The 21,191-nt window shown below is 35.2% G+C and overlaps 1 protein-coding gene across 5 annotated transcripts in view; it reads left to right on the top strand.

Annotated features, from left to right (window-relative positions):
• Positions 1 to 21,191, top strand: part of LOC145690140 (prostaglandin G/H synthase 2-like) — a 109,508-nt gene that overhangs the window by 35,589 nt on the left and 52,728 nt on the right. For 2 of the 5 annotated variants that reach the window (XM_081764738.1, XM_081764739.1), the window contains exon 1: positions 17,432 to 17,599. In XM_081764738.1, the coding sequence (XP_081620864.1) occupies positions 17,563 to 17,599 (37 nt within the window). In that variant the 5' untranslated portion in view covers positions 17,432 to 17,562. Of the gene's footprint in view, positions 1 to 5,679; positions 5,809 to 16,260; positions 16,405 to 17,431; positions 17,600 to 19,205; positions 19,556 to 19,890; positions 20,054 to 21,191 lie in introns of those variants that run through there. The other 3 variants (XM_081764737.1, XM_081764740.1, XM_081764741.1) reach the window with 3 other exon arrangements.

Raw genomic sequence — 21,191 nt, forward strand, 5'->3', positions numbered from 1 at the left:
CGCCATAGGCTAACTGCTTAGCCACGAAAGAGCTCTACATTTTTCTAATTTAGATATTAAATTAAACCACAAAAGCACATAGTGTAACAAAGGACAATACATAGCCTATCACTAACATCAACATTTTGGAGATCTCTAATAACTCAAATGGCAGGAACATTATAACATTAGTGTTCAGTAGTTTTAATTACAACAAGTCACAGTTACATTATTTTAAGCAGTGTTGCGAACTTAAATAAATTGCTAAATATTCTTATGAATATAGTGCAAATAACGTAGCTAAAGTGCAAAATATTTTAAAATTACTCGTAATTTGTTTTATGGTGCAAAAATGTTTTCAGAACACGATGTTTTTCTTAGTCTTTGGGCTACTTATAATGTTAATGTCAAAGTTTTCGTTCCAGCAATACATGTAAAAGCAAATTGTAACTTAAATTAAATGTAACTGATAACTTTTCAGTAACACTAGTTGTTCTCCCTAAGCCTTGGGCCTGGTGTATTTTTTAGATTAAAACACTGCACACTGCTTTATTAAAATTTTAGTTACACCCCAACTGCATTTCATTTGTTATAGTTTGACCACGGACCACCTCAAAGTCGATCCATCCATACCATATAGCTATATGCAATTATTCAAAGACTTACAGTTAGTAATACACATTGTGTTGATTTTTGGTTTGTTTTGTTTTAGTTTAACGTCTCACGATTATGCTGGGGCGGCTAAAGAAGACGTGGAGTTACTGATCATAGTGGAATTCGAAAACCTTCGGTCGTTGAACATTACCGCCACCGGGAATCGAACTCCGGGCCATGCGAACCAAAATCAAGCGTACTAGCCATTACAGCAAATGGGGGTTCTTACATTGTGTTGATTTAAATAATTGAGTCAGTGATGTCAGATCCGAAGATCAAAAAATAACGTGTCTGTCCTCCAAAAGTAGAGGATATGAACTATTTGTGGCCCAAATATATAGAAATGAATTATTTGGCAACTAATGACTGGTACTAATGAAATAATGTTTAAAATAGACCGGAAAATGTGATGGACATATTAGAAGACGAAATTATGATCGATAGACGAAAACAATTTTAGATTGGATACCACGTAACAAAAACAGCCTAGGAAATGTCCGCATACAAGAAATTGTGACAAAATCAGGAACCACTGGGGAGTAACCTGGAAAAGAATTACCCAAGATAGATAGTTGTAGAGAAAACTTCGGAAGACTTCATCCAGCAGTGGATTGATAATGCTCGATTATGATGATGGTGATGATTTTATATCGAGACCTCAGAGGTAGACTAAACCAAGTCATAATTTCGTAATTTTACAGGAGAAGCGAAAAACCGGTTCCTTAACTAAGATCTATAATACTGTTTTTCAAACTATACTAAGTAGTTACAAAGTAGTAAGATGGCTTTAGACTTACATTACACCACTAGAAAGAACATAGTCTATTTAAAAAAAAGTATTCTAACTCAATTTGACCAAAAAGTGACTTAAAATAGTTTACCGCTAATGTTCATATATATATATATATATATATATATATATATATATATATATATATATATATATATATATATACTGTATAAATTTACTAGGTAAGGTCGGGTAAAATTGAATCCAAAATTTAACGAAAGTCATACAGCGAAAAAAAAAATATTTTTGACTATTTTATACTTCATGTTGCAGCAAAACTACGAAAATGAATAAAAAGAAAACTAGAAAGTTAAGAATCACTTGTTTTGGCGAGAGAGAGAAAATAGATACAGCTAGCTCGAATTACCTATATACTTATATAATATGCATGTTCATGTTTCGCAAGTAATTTTCAATCAATATAAAATTTCAACGTAATGAACGCACGATTGGTTTTCTCGAATAAAGATCACATGCACCGCTAAGAGCTCAGGAATAAGCTTAATCTATGTTACGGCAGTGGATATACGTATGCGTATGTAATGCATTACAACTTTAGGAACTTGTATAAGAAACAGAATGTACTTAAATTTAGACAGAATGTACTTAAAAACTATGCGAAACATCTGACTTTGAATCTAACTTGTTTCGTGATTGCAACCCGAGGCCACACATAACAAAGATGAGTGCCGTAGCTTCCACCACAAAGTTCAGGAATTTCGTGTTATAAGGTGTCAATTAAACACGGAGATGTGAAACGGTAATAAAGCATTTGATCAATTTTAAACAAAATATATTGTAGTAATAAATTACCCCATTTGTTCAGATAATGAACGTTATATTATGTTTTTAAAATGACAGTCAAAACAGAATGTATTGGATAATAAATGAGAAATTGTAAAATTTCAATTTCGGTACGATTAAATACATTTATGCTGCTATGTGTTGCGTTATCCGTTAGAATGTATTGAACAATTCTTATTCTAAGGAAGGAAATAAACTACTGTATAATACTGAAGTTAATTTAATAGAGTTTAATTGTATGGGCAGTATTGAGGCCATATGAGAAAGTCTTTTGCTGAATATGAAATATGGGTTACTATTAGAATTTTATCCCAGATATGATATACCCACTGATGATTGAAACTGGAACACACACATGGAAGGCATCAGCGCTAGCAAATTAGCTCTGAAGAAGCACACCATACTATAATTCTAAGTCAAGAATAAGGCCAAAAATAAGAAGCAGAAACGACAGACTTTACAATAATAATACTTTTACAATTTTAATTTCATCTATTTATTTCGAGACTTTCGAGACGAGACCGAGACGAGACCGAGATTTGGGCCTCGAGACCGAGACCGAGATCGAGACAAGCACTTGTTGACCGAGACGAGACCGAGACCGAGACGGCAATTTTTGACTCGAGACGAGACCGAGACCGAGACAGCTATTTTTAAACCGAGACGAGACCGAGACTGTGCAAAGTCTCGTCTCGTCTCGTCTCGATACCATCCCTATTTTTAACGCTGATCCTTCTTTTTGTCATTTCATTTTGTTTTATCCTTCCTTAATTTTTTCATTTCTGGTCTCGAAGGGGGGGTCCGGACCCCCCGGACCCCCCCCCCTTGCCTACGTGCCTGATGGAGCCTTATTCCACTTCAGCCAAGGGTAACTGGGAAAATTAAAATGAAATGGGAGTGAGGGGGGCCACACGCTCACACGTTGTTTTAACAAATACCATTCAAATAAATAGAATGTATCTGTAGCAGGAGCGAATCTTAGTGAGGCATGTGAGCACCGGTCTCATACATGCTTATGAATTCAAAGATATAAAATAATTTTGCTTTTACTTGCAATTCATAATTCCATATTTACATATCTTTAGAAAAAAAATATCGTTTCATATGGGAATTTTGCTAATTTGGTACATTTTTTGAAAATTTAAAGATTTTCCAAGATTACATTGGAACCAATGCAATACCATGGAGAAAGAGGGGGCGGTGAGCGGGGTGACGGACTTGGGCGCCGAAGTAAGGGGGTGCAAAATTCGGGAGGAAAAGAAGATATAAATAAAATGGAAGGAAAAAAGTAATAAAAAGTGCTCAAAATCAAGGAAAAGCAGGGTATATTTTTGAAAATTTTCTTACGATTCTCGTTAACCATGGTGGCGCTTCGCAACTGGTCTGTCAACTTCACTCATATGTATGGGGGCGCAGTGGTATACTCTCGTCCCAGGTGCTTATTTTCCACGGAACGACACTGACTGGAACAGCCCAATCGAATTTGCTTAATAGGAAACACGCACGCAAGGTTTTACAACAAGCACTATAATTACAGGAGGTAGTGATCATATATAATATAATTTATATCTAATGCCGTAAGCCTGAAATTTTCAAATAGTATACTCTGTTTTGTGAACATCTGTAATTGACATAAAATACATATCATATGCATATGATTTAAAAGAAGACAGAGAAAATTGCACCCTGTGTACCAGAAAGAATTAAGAAAATTGTGATGAGGAGTAAGGTGGAAATACGAATATCAAAGTTAAACAATGATTTCGTATCGATATATACATAAATATATTGTGACACAAAAATTGATAAGGTTGTTTACTTTTTTCTACATTTAAATAAACCATATCAAAATTCAGTCAATTTGAACAAAGAACTCACCCTTCAAAAACCGACGTTGAAATTTCACGCACTTTTTTTTTTTCGTTCTTCAACTTGCAGCACTGAAAGAAATAGCTAAAACCAGCAACACAATTTCTCAGCAAAATAAAAATTAACACACTCCTACGAACTATATTTATTTTTCGTACTTCTTTATTTTCCATCTAGATGTATAAGCCATGATTCCCGTTGCCAACAGCCAGTGGTTTCTACAATGTTGTCACATGTCTAGTCCAGAGACTGCATACAAAGCAAGACAGAGCACACACACACAAATCTTTCAGCGGCTGTATCTTATTACGTACTCATGAAACTTGCATCATTAAAAGAACAGACTAAACTGTAAAATTATTAATCTTAATTAGTTTATACGTGTTATAATAATTTCTTCTCCCAGTGTTTTAGGACTATTGCCGGTAGGTCCAGTAGTCCTCAATATACGCCACTGTGATGTGGAATTTTCTTTCGAATCTTTTCTTCTCCAGTTTTCACTACTTCGTTCAAACAGAAACATTTTATCGTCGTCTTCTTACTTTTTCCTTGATGTAAATATCAACTATTACAACTGGTGGTGTTCCGTTAGACTCTTATGTAGTATTACTTTGCAGTCCTTTGCACCACCTAAGTTTTCTTTGCTCTATGAGATGAAGTTTATATGAAATCTTGAAGTACCATCTTATATGTACACTCATGTCCAAAATGATTGTCGCACATCTATATCTGTCTTCTTGTAAGAATATAAACTGATAATGATTTTGCAGGGTACTTTTAATACTGATACTATGTGTATAATCGGGAAATGTATATTTGAGGTAAATTTCACAGGAAATGAATTATAAATACGAAAATTAGAGTGAGTAAAACAAAATGTGGCTAAATGGACAAGAAACTTTTATTGTTCGTTTTATTGTTCTTATTTACTGCTCTTTTGACATGAAATTTGGCACATACATGTCTTTGCCTATTATACACATACTAACATTATAAGAAACACCAGGGCGAATTCGCTATCAAATTATATTCCTACAAGAACATATTTATAGACATGCGACAATAATTTTTGACATGAGTGCACCTAGGTAATAAGACGTTCTTCCTTCTTTTTATAGAAGGTATTCAGAATAGTAAGATCGTATGCTCCGTTCACTTGTAGTATGTTTTCACCTTCCATATGTCTGTCTTCTAATCCATATTCTCTGTGTATTCTTTTATATCCTTATGTTAATTGTCCTACATTTCCTATATCCTTATGTTAATTGTCCTACATTTCAATTTAGATTTCCTGCTAAGATAAGCTAAACGAACAATTCTACAGAGTAGTATCTCCAACTCCATTCAAAATTCTTGTTTTGTCTCCTCAATACACCCAACTTCTGGCGTATTGAAGCTGACTCAGAAGTGTACACTATAAAATACTTACCCCAAATGCAAGTTTCACACTACTTATACAGTAATTCTAAACCAGAATACAAGTTTTAACATCTTTGTAGTGTATCATACTTATAACTGTATATTTTGACGAGCATACATATTATATATATATAAATCCTGTAATTATGTAATTTTTCTTATAGATTCAGGAGATTATAATCCCTGCTGTTCTTATCCATGTCAAAATAAAGGAGTATGCGTATCATTACCGGGCAATAAATATGAATGTGATTGTACTGGAACAGGATATTACGGACGAAATTGCGAAACACGTAAGTAGATGTAGGAGTTAAGAAATGATTATTAAGGGAGACATTTTACGCATACTATCATATAACCATCATAATCAATAGAGCAACCCATATTATTTTTTTTATTAAATTCGAAAAAACAATATTCTAAATTCGACTCATTTAGATATCGATTTTGATTATTTGTTATCGATATATCGATTTCGAACATTCTTATTCTTGTTTGAAAGAGTACACTTTACCGTTGGTCCCATGTGAACTTCGTAAGAATTTGATTACAATCTTTGGAGGTAGGTTCACGCATAACTTCGAGCTTTAGGTGTTTCGATTTTGATGATTGTATCTTTGTTTAGAAGTGTGTACTACCGTCGTATTCCCATGTAGATTTCATTAGGATATGATGATAGTATTCGTAATTGATTATACTTTGCATGATCATGTATAAGTTTTTAGGCGTAGAACGATTTGAAAAGGAAAATATTTTTCACGCATATTTCGTAGGCTTACTCGTTTTACTGAAACTTAATGCCGTAGGTTCCTAACCAATTAAGTGCATTTGATTTGATTTTCAGTTTAGCATCCCTTTCAGCAGCAAGGCTATATGAGACGTGGACCTACAGCTTAATGTGAAATCCGAACTAAATGAGCTCCCTTCGGGAATCGAACCTGAATGACAAGGCAGGTGGGCAGGGGACCCGGGCCTCCCCAAAGATCATGTAGGCCCCCTCATTGTATTTGTGAATATACAATATATTTGGCATAATTTGAATGCAATTTGTCTTAAATTTCTCATATATATGCCGTCTGCATCTGAATGTGCCCCCAACCCCCCCGCTTCCAAAAAAATACAGAGAAATCGGCGCTTTTGCTTAATGACACTGAAAAGGTCCAAGTTTTGGATGAGTTTTAAAATTATCATGTCACACATAACCTTTTAGAACCCAAAATTCAATTGATCTTAGAAAAAAAATTCTCTCAACACTGTAATATGATGTTAACTGATCTCCTTTATCTCACACAACTGATATTATACATTTAACTTCTCAAATATGAAACTTCAGCAGAAGTAAGTTTATTTAGGAAAACATTTTTTCACTCTTCAAAACAGAGAAGCGCCGTAAATTATAATTGTTCCTGATAATTAAAATAATAAATGAACTCCCTCGCAACTACATGGTTAGTGTACGCGTGTATTGCTCCCTTTTTTTCACGCAACAGTTTGATAGAATTTGTAATGCCACGCTATCGATAGTGATCATTATGACAGGCGATAGGTGACACTTATTAAAGCCCTTGAGTCGCCACTAGAAACATTGTTCTAGAGAGATATACTTCAATGGATCCAGATTCGTTGAATGAGTTGACTTTATCCCAGAGAGCAGCCATAGGCTAAGAATGTACAGACCTTTGTGTATGAGGGTAGTTGGTTTAAAGGATTATGACATGAAACATGAACTATCTATATGCAAACATACTTAACTACTGAAAACAAGCAACTAACTAGTTTCAAATTTTATGGTTTATATTTTGTTTCCAAAATAGTAAGGTCCAATAATGATCAATTACAATAACTAAAACATTTCCCGAACTGACAAATGTATGACAAATGTATTTCAATGTATGTCATAATTTTATTATTTTCCATCATCATCACTAATCTTCAACTTTAGATGTTGGTCATGATCATAAATAATTTGTTAGACTTCTTTCTTCCATGACTTTTCAGATGTATAGACTTCAGTTAGTTAGCTTTCATGAATTATAAATTAGAATTGTTTGTTATCTTGCAGCTTAATATATATATATATATTTTACCATTTCACTTATTTATACATTCATTTCTTCGTACGTAGCTTCATTATTTATTTATAAATTACTTATTATTTATTTATTATTTTCTTATCTTATTCTTCATATTTATTAGTTAACCTCACTTTCCATATTACTTATTTTTATTCACCGCTACAGATTACAATTACAAAATTAGACTTGCACTTCCTTTCATGAAAATTCATAAAATCCATATTAATAAAAAGATGTCATCGATTCATAAGTTTTGGCGTTTATTCTCCAATCAATTAACTTAATTGTCATTTCATGACTAAAATTATAAGTAACGTTAGACAAACATCTATGTTTTCTACGAAATACTGGTATCAAAATTTAGACATTTTTATTACTAGTAAACACAATAAAATGTCCCACATTTGAGAATTATTAGTATTAGTTTATGTATACAGAAATTTAGATTTGGCTTCAAGATTTAACTTAATGCATTATGAAGAACATTTTGGAGAAAGGTGTGGCAGGATAATCCTGCCGGAATTAGCTAGTTATTCCTGTTTCATTATTACTCTCATTTATGCCAACAAATAAATATTAAAGTAATTTGTTATAATTGTTTTATAACGTTTAAAACGTACTCTAAATACTTATTCAGATTCGTATCCGTTTTGTGACTTCAGAAACATAATCAAAATCCAGGAAATTGGATTTAGAAATCACTTACTAAATTACCTTCTTACTTGTAAAAACATTTTATATATATGATAGCACAGATCACATAGCCTAACGTATGATAGTAATAATTACAATTTCTTCTTCTTTTAGCTAACGTACATTGACACCAAAATTATTTAGCACTAACAATCACCATTCTGTAATCTCGGTGCAGATTCAGATTACCTCAACTAATACAAAATATATTTAAACTACCAAATAACAATGAAACACAAATAACAAACATAACTGTGCAGGTTAAATATATAGAAGCCCTATTAAACATCAGTGATCTGAAAAATTGTGATGTAAAAGCAAAAGCTGGAGTATCACAGTTTTCCGCCGCTACCAAAAAAAATTATCTGCTAATAAAATTTTATGTGAATAAGTTATTTGAACTCCATAAATATAAACCAACACACAACATCTCATCACAGCACCATTTCTGCTTAGTTCCACTATTATATATAGTCCAAGATTTTGCAAGGATAAATTGGAAATTCATTATTTACAGTTCTATTTACAATATTGTAATCGAATGCATGAAATTTAATAAGTTCACAAATCCAAAACTCCGTTATGTTTGGTTCAATCTTTTTTTCGGAAGTTTTGTTTTGCTTCTTCGTATGTCTTTAACTACTTTCTTTTCTTTCTTACTATTTTCCATTTATTCCAATACTCTGTGATACAAAGCTTCTCCAGTTTGTTCCATCCTTGTTTTCTCTTTTCATTTAATTTCTACATTTCTTCTTGATTCTTTCTTTCTTCTTTATTTTCAATTTTCTTAGTTTCTCTTGTATTATATGCATTTCGGACCTATTCCAAAACCTCATATGCTTATACATATGTTTCTTTTTCGCTTCCTTCCAAAATTCATGAATTCTCGAAGTTTTATTCGTAGTTGGTAGTCTCCATGTGTTTTTTCTTCCATCAGTCATCTTTCTTATACATTTCTTTTTCCTTCTCTTCCAGGCAAAAAGAATCCTAGATATTCTCGTTATCTGGAACTTGGAAAGGACATCTGTATATTTCATTCTTGTAGATTCAGTATCGCGATCTCCCAATTTCAGTTCACTATTTGATGCGTTGTTTTCTTGGCCTGTTTCCTCCGTTACACATACCTTTCTCGGTATTTGGCATGTTTCATTCATTACATATTCGTTTTCAGTCACAGATTTGGTTTCGATGACAATCTTCCATTTCATCTTCTTTGCCACATTCTTCGATTTCGGCTTCTTTGGGTTCCATTTCTTTGTTATTATCTTTGCCACAGACTTCGATTTTGTCTTCTTTGAATTTCGGTTCTTTCATTTCGGTTTGAATTCCTTCGATAGTTTCTGTCGGGTAAGTATAAAGTTGCCTAAATTCCTTTCTCATTTCTCTCCTGAATTCACTTGCATCCTTTTTCATCTCTTTAGTAGAAGTTTGCACAATGCATCTTAATTGGCGCAATTCTCTCAATATTATGTCAAATTTGTCTTCAATCCCTATTATTTGTTTAGTCTGTTTTGATGAAGTTCTGAGTTCCTCCACATCTCTACTCTTCTGCTCACATTCTCTTTTTTCCTCACTACCTGATTCAAGAAGCACCTTTTCATTGGACTGTTTCTCATTTTTGGCTTGTTCACCATAATTAGATTTACTTAGTCCCTCATGATTCGTATTACAAATATTATTAACAGTATCTGTTACAGTGTCCTTATCGCACGTAGAAAGTTTATAGTAGTTGGCACTATTCACTTTAATAATCACTTAAATTCTTAGCGTCATTGTTTACATATCAATTACATTAATAACCCGTTAGGATTTCCTTAACAGCTTTATACTCTCAATAGTTCACTTCAGCATTGTTTCAGCGTTGTTTATCACTTCGTAGCAAGTCTCTCTTCTTATTGTCGTCTCTCAGGGCTACGGTGTTCCTCTTTCACATATCCTGGCTGGGTCGCCATTTTGTATTGCTCCCTTTTTTCACGCAACGGTTTGATAGAATTTGTAATGCCACGAGAGTGATCATTATGACAGGCGATAGGTGACACTTACTAAAGCCCTTGAGTCGCCACTAGAAGCATTGTACTACAAAGATCCAGATTGGTTGAATGAGTTGACCTTACCCCAGAGAGTCGACGTAACAAACACAACTATAATATATATAAGCCCCATTAAATATCAGTGATCTGAAAAATTGTGATGTAAAAGCGAAAGCTGGAGCATCACACGCGCTTTGGGCGTGAAGAACCGAGTTCGATTTCTACACTAAGATGTAGGTCCACGTCTCATATAGCCTCGTTGCTGAACGGCACGCTAACATTCCAATTAACCAATCAACTAAAATAATAGATTTAATTCTTAATTTCAATAATTTACTAAATTAGAAATTAAACAGGCAGTTAATTTTCCAATTATAAGTAGTGATTTCCAATCGATGTCGTGCAGTGCTATAGGGTGTGTCGTGAAGAATTAGAATTTTATAGTCTAATAGTGGGACATTTAATAATAATTAGTTAAAATTAATTATGAGACAGACTGTACCAGTCATCAATTCCAGCGGCAGAATATGCAGAGTCAGTAGTATAATCTTACAACAAAAAAATTAACAAATATGTCGCGACGTACTAAAGTGTCGTCATTCAGTAAAGTGTCTCGTCAGTCTAAAAAGGTTTGGAACCACTAGTCTAAAATATTTTTTATATTTTTAATGTTTTTAGGTTGCTCTAATAATAATCAGCATATTGTAAAATGCTGCTAGAATTAGGCTAGTAAAGAAAAATAAATTATGGTACACGTGATTTAAACTTTCTTCCACAACCGCTTATTATGAAACTTCACTACGTATAATACAATACAAAGGCAATCCGAAGATCCTGAATTTGATGAAAGGTGATTAGGATTCTTCCAGGATCCAGTCGCTGGCAAAGGACAGGTTAGGTAGAACCTAAGGACCCGACGCAGTCAAGAGGTTGGTGTACTGTTTCTTTCAGGACCCAGACGCAGTAAAAAAAAGAATTGGGTTGCTCTCAAGGTACAGACCACTGCCTCCTACATCTGCTCCGCTCCCACTAGTGAGCGAATCGAGGAGGCTGTGGTCCAGATGCAGACAAGTAAAGAGGTCATAAGTGATCAATCTGTCGTCTGATGACGACGAAAGTGGTGGGGATTCTTTCATATTGAATTTCGTGAATCCTCGATGATCCTCATGAGTGATAATGTAGTCCTCTTGGGGTCGCTAGTTGAGTAATGACGTTTGTCATCTGCTGGGTGTTGTCATAGTTGAGCATGTGGATTGTCATCATATGTAGAGGATAATACAATATTATTATTATTTTATTTTTCTCTATTTATCAATGATCTACCAGGAAAAATCAATTGCTCAATAATATTATTATACGCAAAGCTCTTTAGAGTAGTTAATAATGAGTATGATAATAATCTGCTGCAGAAAGATTTTGATTGAAAGATTTTGAAAATTTTTTGGCTGTTTCGTCTCGAAAATGTGCTGTAAAAGTGATATCTCGACTTGAAAAATGTATATTTCACTATTGGAAGAGCCGTGTCTCGACTCGAATTTTGTCAGGAAAATCCTACCTCGACTCGTCTCGTGCGCATCCCTAATTACTGGAGTAACAATAAACAAAATAGAACAAATTAAAGATCTTGGTATTATATATTACAGACAACTGAAATTTGATAATCATATAAATGATATAATGCAGCCAACAAGAAAAACAGTAGGTTTTATATTTTATCAATGGCCTAATTTTATACATGGTTGCTCTTATGTGTACTTATATAAGACACTTATTAGATGCAAATCTGAATTTGGTTCAGTTGTCTGGAACAGTTTATCTAACACACTTGTTAACAAAATCGAAGCTGTACAGAAATGTTCCAAAAGGCTACTATGTTATACAATGAAAAAGCATTATTATGTATATGAGTGAATATGAATATTGGTTAATTCTTGGAAGAGTTCAATTCCTATCGGAAAGGAGGAAAGTTATTGATAAATTCTTTATTCAAATGGTATTGGATAACAAATATAGTACCAAATATTCTATTGCTTAGAAAATATAGGAATAAGAGTGCCGATTTATAGTGTTAGGAATCGATCGACATTGGCAGCACCAAATTCTAAACGTGAAATACTGAGAAGAGTAACAATGTTTTGCAATAATTTAAAATAAATATATGTTGGGAGAAATAACACAGCAATTTTTACAAAAAAATAAACTGTTTTAATTTTATGGCAAGGGATCTAACTGCCAATCTTGATTTTGTGGCTATTATGTATTTTCAGTGCATCTTTACGTTTATAATCTTCTATTCAAAGAACCAATCTTTTATGTTGAAATATAACAACAAGTGACCAAGATTCTTTGCATGCCGAAACTCACACATGGTCAACTCAGGTCCGAAACGCTACTCTCAGAATTGTATTTCCAAATTTCCTTCAGACAAACACGTAACACATATGGTATCTTTTTCATACAGTACGACCTAGATTTTCAATAGCTCAACGTTCTTTGTTCTACAGACTTCCTAAACTATACAACGAAATGTCCCATACACCCATAGATTTATTTAACTTTGAAGCTGCATTTAACTCTGCACTACGACATCGTCAACCTTCTTGTTATCACCATGCGCGGAGATAGGAATTGTCTGCTGGGGGGCACGGTAAATGGAAATACGGAAATAAATTAGACATAAATAGGGCCCCTTAGCAAGAAAGCTCGCCCCCTTGAGTGATGCACCAACCTATATCTACGTGCACCTCCTACATGCAGTTAGAGATCTAAAGCAGCATGTCGAATGTTGTGTCGCGCCGCGGTTTTTATCCTAAGACATTTAGCGGACAGTGTGTATTAGAGAAATAAAGAAGGGTAAAAAAGAAGATAGGAAAGCGCGTGAAGAATTTTTCACCTCACCATTGGCTTGGGTAGTAGGAGGAGAAACCCCGGAAACACATGTAGTCCAGGAAAACCCCCTTTATCGGTCATGCACATGCTCAAGTTATTTACATGGTAAACCACACAAAGAAGGGGTGGGAAAATCCATGTAAAAAGCATATTTTACTGTCTGTACTATTTCAACTTTTAAGGTTGGGTGTGATTTTAATATGTTAGATGTCTGTAGTTTGGTGGGCTTGTTTGGTTAGTGGGACATGATGTTATTTTTTAGCATGCAATTTGGGTTTCTTCTTCTTCCCCTTCATCCCGTTGCTGCCTGGCTTGGTTTTGTCATGGTCGGTTTTTTCCTCCCTCTCCTTTGCTTTGGATCAATGTATTCTGGATCTGGGATGTACATGTATCCGTCTGAACTGGTTATTGGCTGTAGATGTGCATTGAGGATTTTCAGTGAGGCAATTTTGATATCTCTGGCTAGTTTGCTGTTTTCTTGGTTTGTAGCATTGGTTAGAAGGCTGGACACCCACACTATGATCCTATTAGTGGCTTCTTTAATGGCTTCATTAACATATTGTTTGATATGATCTGGTACTGGTATCTGCTGTTGTGGTTCTTTGGTTAGTTGTGTTGTCTTCTGTTTTTCTTGTGGTCTATGCGTCACATTTTGATAATCCTGATGTTTGGTTTCCTTGGTTTGCTTCTTTGTGAAGATCGTCCTTGTTTGCTGTGGAGGCTCTGGATGACGAGGCCGTTTGGGGCAGCTGCCACTTCCGGTCCGATGTCCGTCCGTAGCACAAGTTGCGCAGAACATGTTTGAAATAGGCCTGTTACAGGTATTCCTATGTGCTTTCCCACAACGAAAGCAAACTCTTTCCTGGTTGCACTGCTGCATACGATGCCCATACTGGTAACAGTAACAAGTAAATGGTTGGGGTTTTTTTGCTTCTGTTTGCGGTTAGGACCTGTGGTTCTTTTCTCTTCTGGGCCTGGAAAGGGCCGGTTCTCCTGCATTTCTGGCTGTATTGTATTTCTTCTTCTGGATTTGACTTCCTTGAAGCTCCCAGTTTCTTCATCTTCTTCATTGTGGCTCTAATTAGGGCCGCTTTCGCTGTTTCTGCTCTCGGTAGGAGTAGGGTTTTCTGTCCACGGTGTCTTTGGGGGGAACTTTCTGTTGAATGCTTCAAGTTTCTCTTTAAAAGCCGGGCTGGCATGGAAGTCTTCCTTCTGTCGGTGTTGATCCTCTTCTTGGTTTCTCACCTGTGTTTGGTCTTTCTCTTTGTGTGCTGGTTGGCTTTTCACCTGTGAGGTTTCCTCCTGTGTGAGTGTATTTCCGTGGCTCTGGAAAGGGCCACTTTCTTCTTGCTCTTCATCAGAGTTCGGCATCTCCTCCCCATTGCCGATCACGCAGTGGGCACCAAAATCTTCATGGTTGAAGATACGTAGGAATAGTTCTCGAACAACATGGGTAGGGAAGTTTATCATAAACCTTCTTTTTCTGATTTGAGTTACTTCCATCCTGGAAGCATCCATCTTCTTTATCTCGCCGATGACATCCTCTGAAGTCTGAAATCTGTGGCCAACGGAGTACATCATCACAGGTAGAAGGGTACTCCGTTCCTTCCCTGGTTCGCCTACTACGGTTTCATCTGGTTCTGGGCGCTGTGTCTTCTCTTGGTTTGTTGTCTCCTCTGCGGCGGGGTTCTGCTGTCCCTCTTTCTTAGCTGATCGCTTCTGCTTCGGCATCTCAGACTGTTATTCTTTGTTTGTATTGTGGCTCTAAGAAAGGCCGAATATCTATATAGGTATTGTGGACCTAAAAAGGGCCTTATTTGCTCTACTTTTAGTGTGTTCTATCTCTATGCGAACTAAAAAGAATAGTACTGAGTTCCTGTCAGCCGACTGTCGGCAAAGCCTGTTTAACCTATACGGCCAGTGCGAATCTTGGTCCGCGATAGGGGGTCCAGCCGACAGAAAAACAATGACTATTCCTTATAGAAAGCAGTGTGTAAAAGTCAATATTGTGTTACTGAGTTATTTATTTCGTAAATCTTCTCTCAGTAGCCTATCTGAAAAGACTGGCCACTGGCTCTCTTCTCTAAAAGCAACTCCTTCAGTTGGCACCGTTAGGTTTCCGGAGTATTAAATTGCAGGTCATCTGATCTCGAAGTTCTACGACGACAAAATCTTCATCCGCAATCTTCTCTCTGTGCTCACTACTGCTTCTCTCACTACACACGAGCGATTCTCTCCTCTCTCTGGTAAATACAAATGAGAATTGAAGGATCTTATAGATGGCATTTTTATTTTTTGTCAAAAAGTTGGGGGGAAATGCCCCCTATGCCCCCCATACCTCCGCCTATGGTTATCACTTACATATTGTTATTTTGTTATTATTCCTCTTATTGCTATTGTCATTATTATTATTGTATTATGTTTCATCTCTTAGATTTGTTGGATATCGCAATGTAAACTGGCGTTCAGCTGTATCTGGAATTGTGTTCGTAAATAAATAAATAAATATGCAATTTTAAGCAAGGTTGATTCATTCTTTTAAATGGTAGTTGAACGAAATTTTAATTTGTATAGTTCTGTTATTGTTATATTATGAAATTGACTATTTTTTTTATTTTAATCTTCTTTTGTAAATTAGTTTGAACCTTATAATTTGAATACATTAACCTTCTGATAAGGGCCTTAACCTGCTCTAATATTCATTCTATATTATAAATTTACTGGTCTGTTTAAAATTATTATAAGTAATATAGTGCTGTATTTTTACCTATGAGCTGTTTATAGCACTTAAAATAAAGTTATTATTATTATTATTATTATTATTATTATTATTATTATTATTATTATTATTATTATTATTATTATTATTATTATTATTATTATTATTATTCGTTCATTTTTTCTAATTTCGTTGAGCATGAGGGAGAAAAAGATTTGATTACAATTTTGCAAAACTGGTTCGTCTATTGGGGAAAAAATATGTTAGTAAAAGAAAACAGCTAGTTTATCTTAAATATTGATTATACACTTAAGTAGCAAATGACGATTTCTTTTTTAGGTACTTGGAGTCAGTTCATTGGAGGTATGCTTGAACCAAACGAAGAAGTTTTACAATGGGCTGCCACTCGAATGCCGTGGTTGTGGGCAATCTTCAACAAAGTGGGTTACCTTCATGATATGATGATGACGTTCATTTATCGAAGTAAGTATCCAAGCTGAATAAATATTTATTTAAGCAAGCTCGTAGTCAGTGTACCTTTGACTATTAAGTACTTATGACCATTGACGTAAACCAAGATATTTTGCTGTGGGGTATGGTACTTAAAATTGTCTGTATTTCTGGGTTTCAGTCCATGGTCCAATTATATTCTAGGGGGACAATATTTTTCTAGGAGCTTCCCCCACCACGTGAATTTATTTTCATCTTTTCGTAGTCATGAAATTGCCTTTTTCTTTAATAAATGAATTATAATATAGTGGCTATAACTTTTCCACTTATACTATCAAAGGGATGAAAAGTGTGTATAGTATGCTATTCTACATGAGATGTCATGACGAAGAAGTAGGGAAGAAGATCCTATACTGTGAGAGCTAACCGTTCATGATAATCTCGCCAACTGTACCGGATTCAAGACTCTGTCGTGTGGTTTGGAGACTACAATATTAACATATCCCTTCCATTACAACGTCGGTATTTCACATGGTCGCAAAAGACATAAAAACTCAAACTTAAACCCATGACGGGGGAAAATAGTAGCCTCGCTGCAAGTGCCTCCCTATAAATCAACACGAGACGCATTTGTGTACATTCATTCGTGACTCATGAACACGTATTGTCCATTCTTTCTTTTTAATATATATATATATATATATATATATATATATATATATATATATATATATATATATATATATATATATATATATATGTGTGTGTGTGCGTTGACGAAAATGAGTGAGCGAGGTACTTTTCAAGAATACACACCTTGCGACTGCGGAACAGCTTTTTCATGCGGGGAACAAGGCCGATTCCCCGGAAGGAAAAATAGCTTTAACCGTTTCAGGAGGGCCAAAATATGCTTTAATTTTTTTTTTACCGACTCCTAAAAAGTTCCCCAACGTTCCCCAAGTAGAGGGTTCTATACCCGTAAACTTTACACAATGTGTGTAAAATAGTTCTAATTTTCGTCAACAGGTGGCAGCATAATCGATTCCGTGTGTAAGTCACTTCCCGCTCTCGAACGTGTGTATGATGATTTTCGCGTTGGTGCATATTCGTGCAATGTTACCAACTCTTCGAGTATCAAGGGTTGTTCGTTTGAAACAACATTGTGTGATCTGTGTGATCTGAAGATTAACGATGGTATTCACAAGAAAAAAATCTCGTATTAAAGAAGGTAAGTACATTACTGTTTTAAGGTATTTTAATTATATATAAGTGCAACTTTCCATTTTCGGTGCACACTATAATAATGATAAGACGACATTTGCATTACTTTAATAAACATTATTTGTTTTAGTGGAGCCATGACAGTTATTTTAGGACAACATAAATTTGTAAAATTTACGGAAGAAATGTGCGTGTTGTCCTATGTTAGGACCACACAAATACATTCATGAAATATTTACTTCCCTTAGCACCAAATGAGCTGTTACAGCGTGTTAGTTTTTTTTCTTTTTTTTTTTAATAAGGGGAAATTGCATTGAAATTATGCATTTCGATTCAGATAAATATAGTCTTTCGACAATAGAGCCTACTAGTTCTAGTTACACATATGGTGCTCTTGCATGCATTTTTCGTTTTGAGACACCATTCGAAAATCAAACATCAAATATCTTTCTTCCCTTGCAAAATATTTTCACAGGATAGCATTATGAATATTAGGTAATATGTGGAGTTGAGGGTACAGTTAGAAACACGGCTAAAAACTTCAGTTAATGCCTTATAAACGTACATAATGTGGTATAGATGAAGCTGTTGGGGCCCAACACAATCACTGCCATAAAAATTTATCTGCAAGGACTGTCATTTAGTGTCTTTAGAGCTCATGTACTATTAGTAATTTTCCATTTCAAGTTGGTAGGCCTATGCTTGGAAGAGAATATGCTTCGTCTGTGACTCAGGGGAAAGTGTAGGAGCCTGAGTGAGGAAATTACTCCTTACCAAACTGCTCGTACTTGTATATTTACTTCAATTTAAAATGTTCTTAAAAGCCTTGATATGTCAAAATACAGTATTTTAAAGAACTCTGAGGCTAGTTTTTATTTAATGACTACATGATATTGTTAGCAATTCACAAAAATACGTACAAATCGATCCCTACGTTCCTGTTCGAAATAACTCTGGATTATTATTTAAATGAAATGAAATCTTTGAGTTTTACGTCCCACGAGTATGCCAGTTAGGCTAAAGGAGATGGTGATGATGAGATGTGAATGAAAATGGTGGAATGAAGAAAGTGGGAGGAAACGGAAGAACCCCTAGAAAACCCATCAGCACGGTGTTTGTCCACACGGCGCGAGCTGGGATCGAATCAGGGACCCCAAGCATCGGAGGTGAACGCTCTACCACTGAACCACTGCGCTTCCCCTTATTTTTACCCCTGCATCTAATTCAAATTATAAAATAACTTGTAGAATGCCTGTTCTTCACACGGGAAAAATAAGGAATTTTTTTTTAAAATCTTACACAAGTTTTGCAGTTTCAAACTAGTTGTTGAAACTACTTCGATTATTTTGGTTTACAGAAAGGCTTAATCCCGTTTCTTCCTTTAGGGACTATGTTTCGTAGAAGTTAACTTATCTAAGAATAATCGGAAGTTGTATAAAATAAAGGCGTTTACATGACGTCATGCAATATCATATGTTTGATTTGCTAAAACAGTGCAGTAACAAACTGAAAACTTATTTGCGTAGCATATGGTAACTGTTCATACTTGATATGGGAAGAAAGTAGGCGAAGTTGAATGCTGGTGAACAAACTTATCCTTTAACAGAAACAAAGCCATATCAAGGACTGAAAAAGCTCTTATACAGCTTAACGTAGGATCCTAATTACATGATCTCCCACCCCATCCTACTTATAAAAAAGAATCACTATATAGGAGTGATTTTTGTATTAGTGGGATGGCGTGGGAGATCCGACGGCGGGAGCTCATGTAGTTCTGATCTTACGTTAAACTGTTGAACAGCGTCTCATATAGCCTCGCTGCTGAAAGGGAAACTTAACTCCAAACCAAATCAAATATAGATAACTGGGGTCCAAATATTAAAGGGCAAAAATAAAAAAAATGGCTCTGTTCTAACAGATCACACTTCTTTATCCGCCTGTTAAGCAACGTTTTCAAGTAAAGGTGGGTAGTCCCTTTTTCTTAAATAATATTTGTCTACAAACTACGCTTAGCTCCACACAAATACCATCTTTTCTTAAATCCAACGTTCGGTTTTTGGAATCAAGTATTTGAGTAGGATAGGGATGAGTAGAGAGCATATTGGGGTACTGTAGGATACAGTAGTGTAAGTTAAGTTCGATTACGCTAGCTCAATGCTTTGCCATTATTTTCAAATGTAGGGTAGGGTGGAGTGAGTTAGGTTATATTAGCTAAATGTATAACCATTATTTTCAAATGTAGGATAGAAAAATGAAATGAAATATTTAAGTGTAACTTCTCACTATTATGCATTTTAGGTTAAGGGAGACGATGATTGAGGCAAGTGAATGATGATGGGAGAATTGGTGGAATAAGAATGTGGGAGGAAACGATATTACCCTGAGAAAACCCACGTACACCATTTTGTCCAAAACAAATTTACGTGGCCAGCTATCGAACCAGGGGCTCCACACACCAGAGGTAAGCGCTTCAAATGTAGGGTAGGGTAAGTTAGGTTGTTACGTCAGGTTATCTTACATCCAATATTTAGCCATTATTTTGAAATATAGGGTAGAGTGAGTAAGGTTAGGTTAAGTTAGCTCATCATGTTGCAGTATCTCACCATGACACTTCATTTAACTATTACTTCATCAAGAAATCCACCTCCCCACGACTCTGTTTGTGCATCACCGCGCCAAATCCGCTGAAAAATAGCAACATTTTAAGAACATTTATGTCGCCAGTTGCTTATGCTTCATTCCAGAAAGTAGAATTGGTGTATGTATATATGACCCTTTTAATTAAGCAAAATTTATTTTAGTAATTCACTGTCGGATTTCTATAATGTTAAAAATTGGCGTTGAGATGCAGATTTATGTTCGGATCCATTCACGAAATCCTTGCATATGTAGCCTACTTCATTTTCAACTAAGTCGACTTTTTGTATCTTAATAATCGTTCTTCACATCCAGACTTGCATGACTTTGTGCATTCATTTCTGGGGATCTTCAGTGTATGTTAGATCTATTGTGCAAAAGACACTAACCAATTTGTGCTACATGCTCACTAAAAAACATGAATGGTATCTAACCGAGTTAGGGTAGGCTCGGTAGCGAGGGTGTGCGTCAGCAAAGATGGGTATACAATAAACGAGGATAGTGCAAACAGTATATATGGCATCGAATTACTTGCCTTACATGTTGAATAATGTATTTGTACGGTACTAAAGACGTTATAGGTAATATCTCGATGTTTTCATTGGTTCTATATTTGTGTTCCAAATTAAGGGTTAAGTGCAGTACTGCCGGGACAGTTTTAGGAAATTTACCGGATGGATTTGTTTTGATTTCTGATGAAGAATGAGTGAAAGTCAGGTGATGGGAATGGTTGAAGTTAAGAAAGTGTCTGTAGTTATTGGTTATTTTTTATTTAAGCGGCGTTGAATATGGAGGCGGAAGGGACTATTTGGCGGAGAGTTACACTTGTTGTCTGTTATGATTTAGTGGCGGAAAAGCAGTGTAGAAATACCTCGTATGTGTCAAAGTTCTGACACTTTTGTTTGAGTTTTATCAAATTATAACCTAAACTAATGTAACTTAACCAACTTAATCTATAACCA

Source organism: Thermobia domestica, chromosome 7, assembly GCF_964235325.1.
Source record: "Thermobia domestica chromosome 7, izTheDome1.hap1.1, whole genome shotgun sequence".
NCBI classification, from domain to species: Eukaryota; Metazoa; Arthropoda; class Insecta; order Zygentoma; family Lepismatidae; genus Thermobia; species Thermobia domestica.